The sequence below is a fragment of the Capsella rubella genome, unplaced genomic scaffold, assembly GCF_000375325.1.
Source record: "Capsella rubella cultivar Monte Gargano unplaced genomic scaffold, Caprub1_0 scaffold_2, whole genome shotgun sequence".
In the NCBI taxonomy this organism is placed as follows: Eukaryota; Viridiplantae; Streptophyta; class Magnoliopsida; order Brassicales; family Brassicaceae; genus Capsella; species Capsella rubella.
Genome location: NW_006238922.1, coordinates 2,441,165 through 2,456,525, shown reverse-complemented (window position 1 = coordinate 2,456,525; position 15,361 = coordinate 2,441,165). Strand labels below are relative to the sequence as shown.

Sequence of the window (15,361 nt, the reverse complement as noted above, 5' to 3'; positions counted from 1 at the left end):
CAAAGATGGGAGAGAAAGAGGAAGTGAAATTGTAGGGAACATGGTACAGTCCGGTCGTGTTAAGAGCAAAGATAGCTCTTCGTCTCAAATCGGTCGAGTATGATTACGTTGAAGAAGAGTTGTTCGGATCCAAGAGTGAACTTCTTCTCAAATCGAACCCGGTTTACAAGAAAGTCCCGGTGCTGATCCACAACAACAAACCGGTTTGTGAGTCTCTTAACATCGTTGAGTACATCGATGAGACGTGGAACTCAACTGGACCATCCATTCTTCCTTCTCATCCTCATGATCGTGCTCTTGCTCGCTTCTGGTCTGCCTTTGTTGATGACAAGGTCAGTTTTCTGGATTTTTCCTTTTCTTAAGTCAAGAATTTGTATATGTTGTGAATTTGTGATCAATCTTTTATGCGAAATGATATTCTTAGGGAGGTACGAGTTAGAGTGACACAAACTAATTGTTTACGCTTATATGGCTGGATTGTTGAAATTAAATGGACTATGCAATAAGAAGTGTGAATATTTCAGCTTGAAAGAGTTATATTATATATAATGTTCTTTACATCAGACATTATTTTGTTACATAGAACAGAAACTAAGCTGTTTAAGCAATCACTCTAAATATTTTGATGGATGTTAAATTTGGTCAGAAAGTTACTACCATGACATAATCAACATTGATAAAGCTTGATTGGTTTAAGATTTAGAACAAATTCATATCACACTAGTTTCGCTAAATTTCCATTTCAAAAATGCAGTGGTTTCCGGCTTTGATGGCTGCTATGGTCGCTAAGTCGGAAGAGGCAAAAGCGAAAGGCATGGAAGATGTGGAAGAAGGGTTGTTGCAACTCGAGGATGCGTTTATTACTCTCAGCAATGGGAAATCTTTTTTCAGCGGTGAAGCAATCGGGTTCGTAGATATTTGCCTCGGAAGCTTTCTAGTTTTCTTAAAAGCTAGAGAGAAGCTTACAAAAGAAAAGATTATAGATGAATCAAAAATTCCTTCTCTTTATAGATGGGCCAATCGGTTTCTGTCAGATGAAAAGGTGAAGAAAGTGTTACCGGAGATCGATAAAGTCGCCAAGCTTATAAGAGAATTTGAGGATAGAGCTCAATCCGTGAGTTCTACATCTTGAGATTATCGTAGAAATGTATTTGCATGCAATGCAAAGTGTGTAAACTTAAGAAGAAAATAAGTGAAATTAACTTCAAGTTTTTGTGAGACATTACTTTCTCTTTCTGTATTTTAGCATTTATATATTACGATGTAATGTATCATAGAATTACAGAAATATAAATCATAGTATGCCTATTTCCTAGCTATTTCAGGATTTGGCGATATAGGTATCTTAAGGGTTTTACACTCACATTAAATAAAATAAACTTATATTTTTAAAGAGTATCTCAAAAATATATTTTTCTTCTTGTTATGTCTTCTTGAGATTCATCAAAGTTTACCACGAGCACAACAATAATGTTTTGACTAGAAAGTGGCAAACAAAAACTATTGTTAGAGAAAATTTTACAACACAACTTTATCTTATAAAATGCGATTGTATATATTTCAAAGCTAGTTTACTGTCAATGGCTTTTTCGCTGACTAAGGTATTTTAACGCGTCGCATTGCGCTAATTCTAATCTTGAACAACTCCGGAATAAGATTGCGCTCAATGTATGTTAGAACACTGAGAATTGGAAGAAAATTTGCCCTCGCAATGCCAAATTTCTCACAGACTGTACTCAATTTTTTTCTTTCATTTTTGAATTAAATTCCATCAAAAAGGAATCCATAGAAAATGATACATTTTGGAATTATGGAAACGATTTGTGATATACAAAAAGAAAAAGAAAAGAAAGAAAGAAGAAATCGATACTGTGAAGCGTGTAGCAAAGAAGTTTATAAACATGGGCCTTCAAAATTTTTGGCCCCTCAAACTTTTGGGCCCTGCTCAATTTCTTCTCTCCTTTCGCTGCCTGTGACTAAAAAAGCAATTATTTACACAACAACACAAGTTGAGTTTCCAAAACAAAAATCAATCCATCTCACTCCATCCAACCAAAGGGGGGAAGACGGTTGAGTTTCGTTCCTTGTGCCTTAGACAGAGGTCAGTACTTAGTCCTCTTTGTCTATATTTGTGATCTTGATTCCTTAGTTTTTGGTTTTTGTCAAAACGAATCTGAGATTTTCAGTATTCTTGACTTTTAAGCTTTCTTGGGAAAATTTCCTCAGTACTGTACTTAGTCTTCGTGGTCTGTCTTGGTGATCTTGAGTGTTTTGTTCTAACGAGTCTGATGGGGACTTGGTAGTGACTTATGAACTGAGAAACATGGCTTTGTTTTGAACCTTTTTGATAGACTCGTTTATGTCTTTTTTTATGCTACAGGGGTTTAATGGCCGAGACACTTTTGTCATTCGGATTCGAGAAGCTTTGTGACCTTATTTTTCGAGAATCTGAGCGATTTCAGGGAGTTGAAGAGCAATTCAATGGACTAAAAAGTGAACTAGAGACGTTAAGGGGATTCTTGAAAGATGCAGATACCAAGAAACATACGAGCGCAATGGTGAGAAACACTGTGAAAGAGATCAAAGAAATTGTTTATGACGCAGAAGATATAATCGAAACCTTTCTTTTAAAAGAAGAACTTGGCAAAACAAGTGGCATCAAGAAACGTATTAGACAACTTGCTTGTGTTATTGCTGATCGTAGGGGACTTGCTTTTGATATGGAAGCTCTAAGTAAAAGGATTGCTAAAGTGATTCGCGATATGCAGACTGTTGGCGTACAACAGGTCGTTGTCAATGATAATGATACGCAGTCTTTACAAGAAAGACAAAGGGTTATACGACAAACGTTTTCTAGCGATTATGAAGACCATCTCGTAGGGTTGGAGAAGAATGTTGAGCAATTGGTTGGCTATTTAGTGGAGGAAGATAGCAGTCAAGTGGTTTCTATAACCGGAATGGGTGGTATTGGTAAAACTACTTTAGCTCGACAAGTTTTTAACCATGAGATGGTGAAAAACCATTTTGAAGGATTGGCTTGGGTATGTGTTTCACAACAGTTTACAAGGAAGTATATCTGGCAAACGATCTTGCAGAAGCTTCGGCCAGAATATAAGGTGTTAGAGATGACAGAAGAAGACCTTCAAGAGAATCTTGTTCGAATGTTGGAAACACAAAAGTCTTTGGTTGTCCTTGACGATATATGGAGAGAAGGAGATTGGGACATAATCAAACCAATTTTTCCACGGGGAAAAGGTGACGCCTCTTGGTACATACTTTATATCGCTCTCAGGTTTATATTTACAATACATTGTTCACATATTGGTCGTAAAGCATTAAGCTCCTTTTTGGTTAGGGAGTTATGTAAAAAAAGGTACTCTTTTTTGTAGGTTGGAAGGTACTACTTACTTCTCGTAACGAGGGTGTTGGATTACATGCAACTCCAACATGTTTCACCTTTAGACCAGATTGACACTCTTTCGAAGAATAGCATTTCCTAGAGATAGTTCTTCTACCAGTAAGCCTCTTTTTCTTAATAATATCTCTCTTACGTCTTATCCTTAGAGACATTCATGTAACTTTTCACCATATCATGATGATGTTGTGTAGATCATAATGCTGATGAAGAAATGGAAGAGATGGGTAAGCAGATGGTCAAACATTGTGGAGGTCTACCATTGGCTGTTAAGGTGTTAGGGGGATTGTTAGCTGCGCAATACACATTCCGTGTGTGGAAAAGGGTATATGAGAATATCGGATCCCACATTATTGGAGAGACTAGCTTCAGTGACAAAAATATCAATTCCGTATATCAGATTCTGTATCTGAGCTTTGAAGAGCTGCCTATTTATTTAAAGCACTGCTTCCTCTACCTTGCTCACTTTCCAGAAGACTATGCAATAGATGTGGAAAATTTGTTCTATTACTGGACTGCAGAAGGAATACCAAGGCCACAGTATTACGATGGAGCCTCTGATCGTGAGGTTGCAGATGGGTACATAGAAGAATTGGTGAAGAGGAATATGGTTATTTCTGAACGAGACCTTATGACTTCGAGATATGAAACATGTCAGTTGCATGACATGATGAGAGAAGTTTGTCTACTTAAATCTGAAGAAGAGAGTTTTGTACAAATTGTTAATGCAAGTATCGTTCCCTCAACCTCAAACTCTCAATCTTCATGTATATCACGCTCCCGCAGACTCGCCATAGACTTGCCTAGTCATACATTTAATATGGAGGTGCATATGCCGAATCCGAAACTTAGATCTCTCTTGTTTATCAAGCAGCTTCCAAGGTTAGATAGGATGCCATTACATTTATGCTTTACACAGTTACAATTGATGAGGGTTTTAGATCTCTCTAGATGCCGGTTTGAAGGAGGAAAGCTACCCTCTAGCATTGGGAAGCTAATCCACTTGAAATACTTGAGTTTATATCGTGCTATGGTATCTCATCTACCTTCTTCCATGCGGAATCTTCAGCTGCTTCTTTATTTGAATCTAGATGTGTTGGGATGTGTTGGGTTTCTACTTGTTATTATCTTTTACCCTAGTCTCCTCTGTTGTATATATACTTGTAATTCACAGTCATTCAATAAATAAGAAATATCCTTTCTCTATACAATCTACATGTCGGATTTCTTGAAGGAGTTTGGAGAACTGAGATACCTTTATTTACCTTGGGAGATAAAAAATAAGACAAAGTTGGAATTGGGTAATCTAGTCAACCTGGAGACGTTGCAGAATTTCTCAACAAAGCATAGTAGTGTGACGGATCTTCAACGTATGACAAGGCTAAGAGGTCTCTCAATAATATTCAACAGCGAGGAGTGCACTATGGAAGCATTATCTTCATCACTAAGTGAAATTAGGCACCTGGAAAGTCTTAATATTTATGGTTATAAAATATATGCTCCCAAGAATGATGAAGAAGGATTTGTTTTGGACTGCAGTCATTTCAAACAGCTGAATTTGACTATATATATGCCAAGATTACCTGATGAGCAACACTTTCCTTTTCACCTTACAACCATATCGCTACATCATTGTCGTTTGGTGGAGGATCCGATGCCCATTCTAGGAAAGATGCTTCACTTACATGTGGTTACGTTATGGCATAACGCGTTTGTTGGGAGGAGAATGGTTTGTTCGGGCGGTGGGTTTCCTCAGTTGCAGAAGCTTATATTGAAAGAACTAAGTCAGTTGGAAGAATGGATAGTAGAAGAAGGGTCCATGGCGCTTCTTCGTACTCTCACTCTTCGTCACTGTGAGAACTTAAAAGAGCTTCCAGATGGTCTGAGATTTATCACTTCCTTGAAAGAACTGAGTATATATACGTCTAAGTGGGAATTTTTGGTTAAATTGAAAGAAGGAGGAGAAGATTACTACAAAGTCCAACACATTCCACTTTTGAAAATTCCTGTATTCGACAAGAATACTTCAGACGAGGACTCTCCAATAATACACAATCAGGTAATATGTTCTTGCCCCAATCAAATTCCACAAATATTATTCTGACAATGGCCACATTAATAGCACGATTACACTGTCTGAGAAAAGAATATAGGATAGCTTGACTTAATTGATGTGAAAACAATTATACTTAATGTTCTCTTTCTTATTCTTAAGGTTAATATCTGATTTGAAGCCAAGAGTTTTTCAAGTGGATCATCATGATCGTGAGAGTATTAGTATTATAAATCGTTATACAATAACAACAATAATGTCAATACTCTTCTTCCCTTGTACGCCTAATACACTGACGTTATCTTGTTTCTGTTAAGAAACTTCTAAGAAAGTGATTATCATATTTTATATCTTTTGTTACATTACACCAAGTTGGACCAATTTACATTATTTTGAGCCAAAATGTAAAAGTAGGAAGTTGCTGGGAATGATAGTGTGTTTGCCTTTAAAGACTTTCTGGGTAGGTGTTGGCTCTTATAGTCAAGTAGATCTTAAGGAATAAGGAGAGTTCTAACTAACCACATTAGGTGAACCAAAATAGTCTTTTAGGAGGAAGGTGCTGCGATTTCATATGTGTATTGATCTAAAACATAAGGTGATCTATGTTTTTTTTTTTTTTCTTTATTCTCTGCACAAAGATATGCAGAATTATTATTCGATTTCTGAACTACTGGTACCTCTTTACTTATTATCTGACTACTATTTTCATGGTTAACCAGGAGACATATGGCTGAGACACTTTTGTCATTTGGAGTTGAGAAGCTCTGGGAACTCCTAGTTCGAGAATCTGAGCGATTTAAAGGAGTTGATGAGCAATTCAATGAATTGAAAAGTGATCTAAATATGTTAAGGTGCTTTTTGAAAGATGCAGATGCCAAAAAACATACAAGTGCAATGGTTGGAAACATTGTGAAAGAGATCAAAGAAATTGTTTATGATACTGAAGATATAATCGAAACCTTTCTTCTAAAGCAAAAGCTTGGGGGAAAAAGTGGCATCAGGAACCATGCCAGAAGGTTATCTTCCGCTATCGTGGAGCGAAGGGGAATTGCTTTCGATATGGGAGCCATAAGTAAGAGGATCGCTAAGGTGATCCGCGATATGCAGAGTCTTGGCGTACAACATGTCATTGTCAGTGACGAGTACATGAAGTCTCTACAAGAACGACATAGAGAAATGCGACAAACGTTTGCTAACGACAATGAAAGCGTTCTTGTGGGGTTTGAGAAAAACGTTAGGAAATTGGTTAGTTATATGGTGGAGAAAGATAGCAGTCAAGTGGTTTCTATAACCGGGATGGGCGGTCTTGGTAAAACCACTCTTGCTAGACAAGTTATAAATCATGAGACAATAAAATGTCATTTTGCAGGACTCGCATGGGTTTGTGTTTCGCAGCAGTTTACAAGGAAGTATGTGTGGCAGACGATCTTGCGGAAACTCAGGCCAGCATATAACGTATCACAAATGACAGAAGACGAACTTCAAGAAAATCTTGTTCGAGTGCTGGAAACACAAAAAGCTCTGATTGTCCTTGATGATATATGGAAAGAAGAAGACTGGGACAGAATCAAACCAATTTTTCCCCCGGCCAAAGGTGACACCATATGATATATACATTTTTGTTATTCACCTGCTGGGTAAAAAATTAAGAAAGATCAGAACTAGGCACACATACTAGTTTATTTGTAAGGGAGTTTTTAAAAAAAAGAGATACTTTGTATAGGTTGGAAAGTATTACTTACTTCTCGCAATGAGGGTGTCGCATTACGAGCAGATCCGACATGTTTCACCTTTAAACCGGAGTGTCTAACTCTCACAGAAAGTTGGACACTTTTTCGAAGCTTAGCATTTGCTAGAGAAAACACTACCGGTAAGCTGTCAAGACATTTTCATTTATTCTGGTCCTTAATATTACCACTCCAGCATGTCTAGTTCTTATGGGAATTCATGTATGTTTACCATAGTTTGAATTCATGATGTTATGTAGAATATAAGCTTGATGAAGACATGGAAGAGATGGGTAAGCAGATGATGAAACATTGTGGAGGTTTACCGTTGGCAGTTAAGGTGTTAGGAGGATTGTTAGCTGCCCAAAAGACATTAACTGAGTGGAAAAGGATCTATGAAAATATTAGATCTCATATCGTTGGAGGGACTAGCTTCAGTGACAGAAGTATCAGCTCGATTTATCATATTTTGAATATGAGCTTTGAAGAGCTGCCTATTTATTTGAAACAATGCTTCCTCTACCTCACCCATTTTCCAGAAGATTATCCAATAGATGTTGGGAAATTGTCCTACTACTGGGCTGCAGAAGGAATACCAAAGCCAAGGAATTACGATGGAGCGACCATTCGTGAGGTCGCAGACGGATACGTGGGAGAATTAGTGAAGAGAAACATGTTGATTTCTGAACGAGACACTAATACGCTGATATTTGAAACATGTCGCTTGCATGACATGATGAGAGAAGTTTGTCTACTTAAAGCTGAAGAAGAGAATTTCCTACAAGTTGTTGATGCAAGTACCTTTACCTCACCTGCTGTGAGCTCTCAATCTCCATGTATATCTCGCAGACTCGGTATACATTCGTTTGGTGATACAACTCATATGGAGTGTTTCATGAATAATCCAAAACTTAGATCTTTCTTGATTATCAAGAATGGAATCCGGGGGTCAGAGTGGTGGACAGCACCAGCTTTAAGCTTTACACGGCTACAGTTAATGAGGGTTTTAGATCTTTCAAGAGTTGAGTTTGAGGGAGAGAAGTTACCCTCCAACATTGGAAATCTCATCCACTTGAGATATTTGAGTTTATATATGGCAAAGGTATCTCATCTACCATCTTCTATGCAAAATCTAAAGTTGCTGCTTTATTTGAATTTGAATGTAAAAGCAGGTCATCCACTTTCTGTGCCTAATATCTTGAAAGAAATGCAAGAACTGAGATACCTTTGGTTACCGGGTAAAATACATGATAAGGCAAAGTTGGAATTAGGTGATCTAGTTAACTTGGAGACTTTGGAGAATTTCTCAACAAAGCATAGCAACGTGCGGGATCTTGATCGAATGACAAGGCTAACGACTCTATCAATCTTATTCGATGGCGGGACTACAATGGAAACTCTGTCTTCATATCTAGGTGCACTAACGCGCCTGGAAAATCTCAGTATAAGTGGTCACATGGTTGATACAAATGAATATTATATGGATGTCTTTCGTTGTCTGGAGAAGGATCCAATGCCACTTCTTGAGAAGCCACCCGAGTCGAAAGAGGTGGTTAGTGTAGGTGAAAGATGCATCTGTGAAAGGAGACTGGTTTGCTCGGGCGGTGGGTTTGCACAGTTGCGGAAGCTATACCTACGTGGAATAGATGAGTGGGAAGAGTGGATAGTAAAAGAAGGCTCCATGCCACTTCTTCATACTCTGTTTATCAGTCATTGTAATAACTTGAGGGAACTTCCTGATGGGATGAGATTTATCACTTCCTTGAAAGAATTGGAAATTGTCACCAGTGATAGAAGATTCAAGGAGAAATTGTACAGAGGAAGAGAAGATTACTACAAAATCCAACACATTCCTCTTTTGAAGATTCCTGTAATTAGCATGACTAATCTTGGTGTGGATACCAAGTATCCTTGTCAAATCAGAATAGACAACCAGGTAATATACTCTTCCCTCACTTAAAATTTCCTTGTGTAATTCCATGATTTCCATTTAAGTATTCGACAATGGCGACAATAATAGTGCGGAAGGCTATCTCATATCATGGGCGGACCTGAGAATAACTAAGGGATGTCATGTGACCAGAACAGGTAAATTATTTTTTTTCTCTAGTAGATTTTTGGTTTGGATTTTGCGAATACTTGGAAAAATCATCATTAGTTTTCAAGTTTTATGCTATAACAGTAAGAATTATTTCTAGGCCTGCGCCAACTAATGTATCCCAATGCTTGTGAAAAATTTAAGGATGACTCCACTTCATTGATACAATATATTGAAATTTAGTGTTCTCTTTTTTCATTTATGAAGGTGATTCCGAAGTAAAGATCTTCTCAAATGGATCGTGATCGTGAGAGATATCTCTTTGTAATAACAGTAATAAGAATCTCTTTATCATGTGTGTTTGTTTCATATCCAAATACTTTGGTTTCTGTTCGAGAACCTTGCTTGCTAAAGAACAAAAGAGAAGATGTTGATTTGTTTTCTTATCCTTAAAATGGTTTGGACCGTATGTACCCGTATAAAAATTGATCTTTTGCAATTATAAGGAGAATGATGCTGAAATGTCTATGTCTAGAGAATTTATTGGCTTTTTTCTTTTTCTTCAAGTTTGTAAAAGTAGATATTTTGGTAGTAGATATGCTTATGCAAAGTCGTTTTGTCTTTTAAGAATTCATTTGTCAAGAGACGAAATGTAAGAAATGGACCAGCCATCACTATGGTAGCTAGCTCCAAATGTTATTGTTTCTGTGGAAAAAACCTCTCAAGAAGTGATTAACATATTCTATCTTTTACTTCATCAGACAGAAGACTTCAAGAAAACACGTGGCCAAAGGCTACCTTGAAGACTATTTGGCCAAAAGGTAGGTGTCGACTTTGTAGTCGAAGTTTTTTTTTTCTTTTTTTTTTCTGTAAGAAATATAAAATTTATTCACTGAAAAAAACGTTTGTACGATGAATGTGAACCTTGAGAGTCAACTCTTGTAATGGATCTTTATAAAAACATAACACATCTTTGATTTTTCTTATACAGATCAGTTGAACAAGAAGCAACTTCCAGGAGGTGATCATTACGTTTCTCTCTTTACTTTCGGTGGAGGAAGGTACGACTTCGATTTTTTTTTTTTTTTTTGGGTATTTTGCATAACCTTTTTAAAATCTCGATATTTCAATATTGTTCAAGTCGTCTTTGAAGAAAGATCCAACAAAAAAAAAGGTCAATTTGTTCTGTACATATTACCAAATAAGTATATCTGAGTTGTGAATTCTCATGGATCCTCGTCAAGTGATTTATCGAAAACTACTTTCATAATTGAGCAGGGAGACTTATGGCTGAGACACTTTTATCGTTTGGAGTTCAGAAGCTTTGGGACCTCCTTGTCCGAGAATCTGACCGATTTCAAGGAGTTAAAGAGCAATTTAATGGATTAAAAAGTGATCTAAATATGTTAAGGTGCTTTTTGGAAGATGCAGATGCAAAGAAACATACAAGTGCAATGGTGAGAAACTCAGTGAAAGAGATCAAGGATATTGTTTATGACGCTGAAGATATAATCGAAACCTTTCTTCTGAAGCAAGAACTAGGGAAAAAAAATGGCATGATCAGGAACAGTTTGAGAAGGTTTTCTAAACGCATGGGGCTTGCTTTTGATATTAAAGCCATAAGCGAGAGGATCTCCAAGGTGATTCGGGATATGCAGAGTCTCGGTGTACAACAGGTCATTGTCAATGAAAGGTATATGCTTTCTTTACAAGAAAGACAAAGGGAAATGCGACAAACATTTTCTAGCGATTATGAAGATCATCTTGTGGGGGTGGAGAAGGGTGTTGAGCAATTGATTGGCTATTTGGTAGAGGAAGATAGGAGTCAAGTGGTTTCTATAACTGGGATGGGCGGTATCGGTAAAACCACCCTCGCAAGACAAGTTTTTAATCATGAGACGGTAAAAAGTCACTTTGCAGGACTCGCGTGGGTATGTGTTTCACAACAACTTACAAGGAAGTATGTGTGGCAGACGATCTTGCGAAAACTTGGGCCAGGATATAAGGTGTTAGAGATGACAGAAGAGGAACTTCAAGAAAAACTCGTGCAAGTGTTGGAAACTCAAAACACTTTGATTGTCCTGGATGATATATGGAGAGAAGAAGATTGGGACTTAATTAAACCAATGTTTCCACGGAAAAAAGGTGACATTCTATGATATATGCATTAGATTATTCTGTTTTTAGTAAATTAAACAGTAGGTAAGAATGAGATCTACGTATTAAATTATTAATCACTAACCACAGTTTCATTTTGTTAAGGACTTAGACCATCCTCAATGCACAGTTCTTAGAACATTCTTATGTTAATTTAGCATTAAATAAAAATCAAAATACACTTAAAACCAAAGATATGGTATGTTATATAAGAACAAAATATGGGTAGAAGAGGCTCAGTTTTCCATTAAATTATTAAACAAATTATAAGATCAATTTTAATAGTCTTGCATTGATGATGCTCTTATAAAAAAAAAAAACTAGATATATTTTGTATAGGTTGGAAGGTACTACTTACTTCCCGCAATGAGGGTGTAGGATTGCGAGCAGATCCAAAATGTTTCACCTCTAAACCAAATTGTCTAACTCTCCAAGAATGTTGGACAATTTTTCGGAGGATGGTGTTTCCTAGAGAAAACTCTACCGGTAAGCTTTAATTTATTTTTGGTTTCCATTTTGTCAAAATCTATGAATTTTTACTTAGGATGGCCACAGTCTGCTTTTACTTGATAATATATAAGCTTTAACATTCATGTATATTCTGCATTTATTGGTGACACTATGTGTAGAATATAATGTTGATGGAGAAATGGAAAAGATGGGTAAGCAGATGATCAAACATTGTGGAGGTCTACCGTTGGCTGTGAAAGTGTTAGGCGGGTTGTTGTCTGTGCAGTACACATTGCGTGAGTGGAAAAGGGTATATGAGAATATTAAATCTCATATCGTTGGAAGGACTAGCTTCAACGATAGAAATATCAGTTCGGTTTATCATATTTTGCATCTGAGTTTTGAAGAGCTGCCTATTTCGTTGAAGCAGTGCTTCCTCTACCTTGCCCATTTTCCAGAAGATTTTCCAATAGATGTTGGACAGTTGTCCTATTATTGGGCTGCAGAAGGAATACCAAAACCGAGGTATTACGATGGAGCAACCATTCGAGAGGTTGCAGATGGATTCATTGGAGAATTGGTCAAGAGAAACATGGTTATTTCTCAAAGAGACATTAGTACTTCAAGATTTGAAACTTGTCAGTTGCATGACATGATGAGAGAAGTTTGTCTAATAAAAGCTGAAGAAGAGAATTTCGTACAGATTGATACATGTACCTCAGTTGCATTCTCTCAATCTCCTTGTAAATCTCGCAGACTAGTCATACATTCATCTAATCCCACATTAGATATGGATAGGTATGTCAACAATCCAAAACTTAGATCTTTCATGTTTATCAAGCAGAGCTCAACGTTAGATTGGATAAAATTAGGTCTATGCTTAAAAAGGATACAGTTGATGAGGGTGTTAGATCTTTCTAGAGCCGAGATTAAGGGGGAGAAGTTACCATCCACTATTGGAGACCTCATTCACTTGAGATACTTGAGTTTATACAAAGCTCGCGTAAGTCATCTTCCGTCTTCTATTCAAAATCTCAAGTCACTGGTCTACTTGAATCTAGATGTATCTTCAACAGTCTACATGTCCACTATTTTTAAGGAGCTACGACAATTGATATACCTCGCTTTACCAAGTAAAATAGAAGGTGAGGTAAAGTTGGAATTAGGTAACCTAATCAACTTGGAAAGACTTGGTAATTTCTCAACAAAGCATAGCAAAGTGACAGATCTTCACGGTATGACAAGGCTAAGGGGTCTCTCAATCATATTTAACGGCGACGACTGCACTTTGGAAACTCTATCTTTGTCTCTTCGTCAACTGATACACCTCGAAAATCTTACTATTATTTAAAGATATAAATGTGTTTCTACTTGTAGTGAGAAATATTCTAATTCGTCTTTAACTGTTATTTTTCATTGCCTTGTTGTTTGTTTTTCTTCTTACCATGTATTCGGCTTCTATCACGGCTGTTTCAGTGTAGTGTTTTGTGTTCCTTTGAATAAACAGACGTTGTTGTTTTTTTGTTATTTTGGATCTGGGCAAAGTAAGTAGTATCTGGCATCAAGATAAAAGCCGAGAAATTTAGATCAAGCAGAGTTTGTTCAAGTTCCATTAATTTATCTGTTCTCAATTTGAGATATGGATATCTTCATGTAGAAACTTGTACATGCTGTTAGAGAAAGTTATTGTATTAGGAAAAACAGTACATACTTGTAAAAACCAGCTAAACGGCGCCCAGCCTAGCCTAAGTTTGCTCGGTTTTCACAACTGTGTGTTTCTTTTCCGCTTTTTGGTAGATTGACCACCACAAAACTTATCAACTAGAGTCAAAATTTCCTTCATGTTCAATGACTCTTCTGACTATGGCTTTAGGTTCAAAATCTACACCAATCTTAAAAACCTGCCTAAAGGCTCGAAGCTCTGCCAAAAACGTTATCTAGACATGTGCACATTTAGCCTTGAGTCTCTCATTTGGCGGCTCCTCATCTTTGATAGCAGTTTCTATCGCCACTTTGACAATTTCCAACTGGGAGATAACTTCGGTCTATTGAAACATATATACACTAGTAAAAATAATCCCTATAGCCACTTGAATTTTCGCGGCTGCGCCTTAATATTCGTGGTTATAGCGTCGTAGCTTAAATAATTCGTGGGTTTTTTTGGCTAAATCGCCTTATAGCCACGAATATTAAACCGCAGCCGCGAATATGAAAGTAATAACTTTGATCATACCACAATAAATAGCAAAGACATAAAAGAGAATCATGTATATATATCTTAAGGGTCATTGAAAGGGAAAACAAAGAAAACATTGACTGAACTGAAGAAGGCGCTACCTCACAAAAGACACGAGACTCTCGATATGATTTGGGTAAATACTCATCATGGTGTACCTACAGCCCTTATCAAGTTTAAGTCCATTGCCGCATCTAAGTTCTTCACCGAGAGTTCTTTCACACAACACTTTTCTAATACTGTTTATCCTCGGATCGAAATATAGAATATAAAATGATTCAGACAACCTCCATGGTGCAAATATAAGCTCACCAGCATCACTAACACCACAGAAGCGTAGCTCTTCGCGAGGTTTTGGGACCATATCATCAGCAAGAGGCAAAACAAAACGTTTATACGTCCATTCATGTCTATCTCCATTCTTCAAAATCCATAAATCAATAGAAGGGGTAGGTAAATCCAGAGTCTTAACTATGGCAATCCTTCCTTCATAAAGTAGTACCATACGACAATTACGACAATTCAAACTAGAATGAGTCATCGGAAATTTTATTGAATTGAACTTTTCAGATCTGATGTCAAATCTTACTATACGGAGTTCAAGACTAGTACCAACAGAAAAAATGGCTGAATAGTACATGACTCCATTAGTACATCCCCCATAACTAAGTGTAGGCCGATGCTTAGGGACACCTTTGGTTATTATTCTACATAACACTTGTCCAAGAGCTCCCATTGTACGAATGCAAATCTTGGAGTAAATCTTGGAGTCAAAAAGAACACGTAGTACTATGTATTCCCTATAAATCGGATCATATCCCAAAATACATCCTGGGTGGCATTCCCCTTCTTTTCTGCCTTGAGGTTCAGGTAACGTGAAGAACTCTTTCATTGTAGGGTTCCAAATCACAAGCTTTTTAGAACCTACCAAGAAAATCAAGCCGTGCAAGGAATGATAACGTTCCAGGCTACCCAAATCAGGGTTTGGAAATTGATAACTTCCCACACAAGAAAGAGGACAACCAGAACTATTCTTGTTCAGTGTAGAGGAGAAAACGAACAGCTTATCGCCTTGATAGACGAATATCAATACAGAAGGCCGGGCTGCCAAGGACCGCATCGTGAAGGAGTTGATGAAATATTGACTTGTGGTGATGGTCGACCAAAGGTTAGAGACGGAGCGAAATCTCCCTATCGATCTCGCAGGAAGTTTTGAGAATATCTCAATGGTTAAATCCAGAGGAATGTGTTGTGATTGGGATGTGTCATCATCATGTGAGGACAT

The 15,361-nt window shown here is 37.3% G+C and overlaps 4 protein-coding genes and 1 pseudogene across 4 annotated transcripts; 4 read left to right on the top strand and 1 right to left on the bottom strand.

Moving 5' to 3' along the window:
- Positions 1–5: 5 nt before the first annotated feature.
- On the top strand, positions 6–1,254 carry LOC17894319 (glutathione S-transferase U15). Its single transcript, XM_006301741.2, is given in 2 exon segments — positions 6–332; positions 755–1,254. Coding segments are annotated over 2 exon segments (705 nt in total). The 3' UTR covers positions 1,133–1,254.
- A 763-nt stretch (positions 1,255–2,017) lies between these two features.
- On the top strand, positions 2,018–4,964 carry LOC17894055 (annotated as a pseudogene).
- A 1,230-nt stretch (positions 4,965–6,194) lies between these two features.
- On the top strand, positions 6,195–9,065 carry LOC111831918 (probable disease resistance protein At1g59620; the record flags this gene model as incomplete). Its single annotated transcript, XM_023787500.1, has 3 exons — positions 6,195–7,062; positions 7,192–7,338; positions 7,456–9,065. Coding segments are annotated over exons 1-3 (2,625 nt in total), but the record flags the coding sequence as incomplete, so codon positions are not given.
- Positions 9,066–10,517: 1,452 nt separating this feature from the next.
- On the top strand, positions 10,518–13,367 carry LOC17895645 (probable disease resistance protein At1g59620). Its single transcript, XM_006300726.2, has 3 exons — positions 10,518–11,378; positions 11,730–11,876; positions 12,020–13,367. Exons 1-3 carry the CDS (start codon positions 10,520–10,522, stop codon positions 13,189–13,191), a joined length of 2,178 nt encoding a protein of 725 aa, XP_006300788.1. The 5' UTR covers positions 10,518–10,519; the 3' UTR covers positions 13,192–13,367.
- An 806-nt stretch (positions 13,368–14,173) lies between these two features.
- LOC17895531 (putative F-box protein At1g59675) lies at positions 14,174–15,361 on the bottom strand. Its single transcript, XM_023787499.1, has 3 exons — positions 15,021–15,361; positions 14,402–14,440; positions 14,174–14,324 (listed from the first exon to the last, which is right to left on the bottom strand). The coding sequence occupies exons 1-3, from the start codon at positions 15,359–15,361 to the stop codon at positions 14,174–14,176; spliced, it is 531 nt and encodes a 176-aa protein (XP_023643267.1).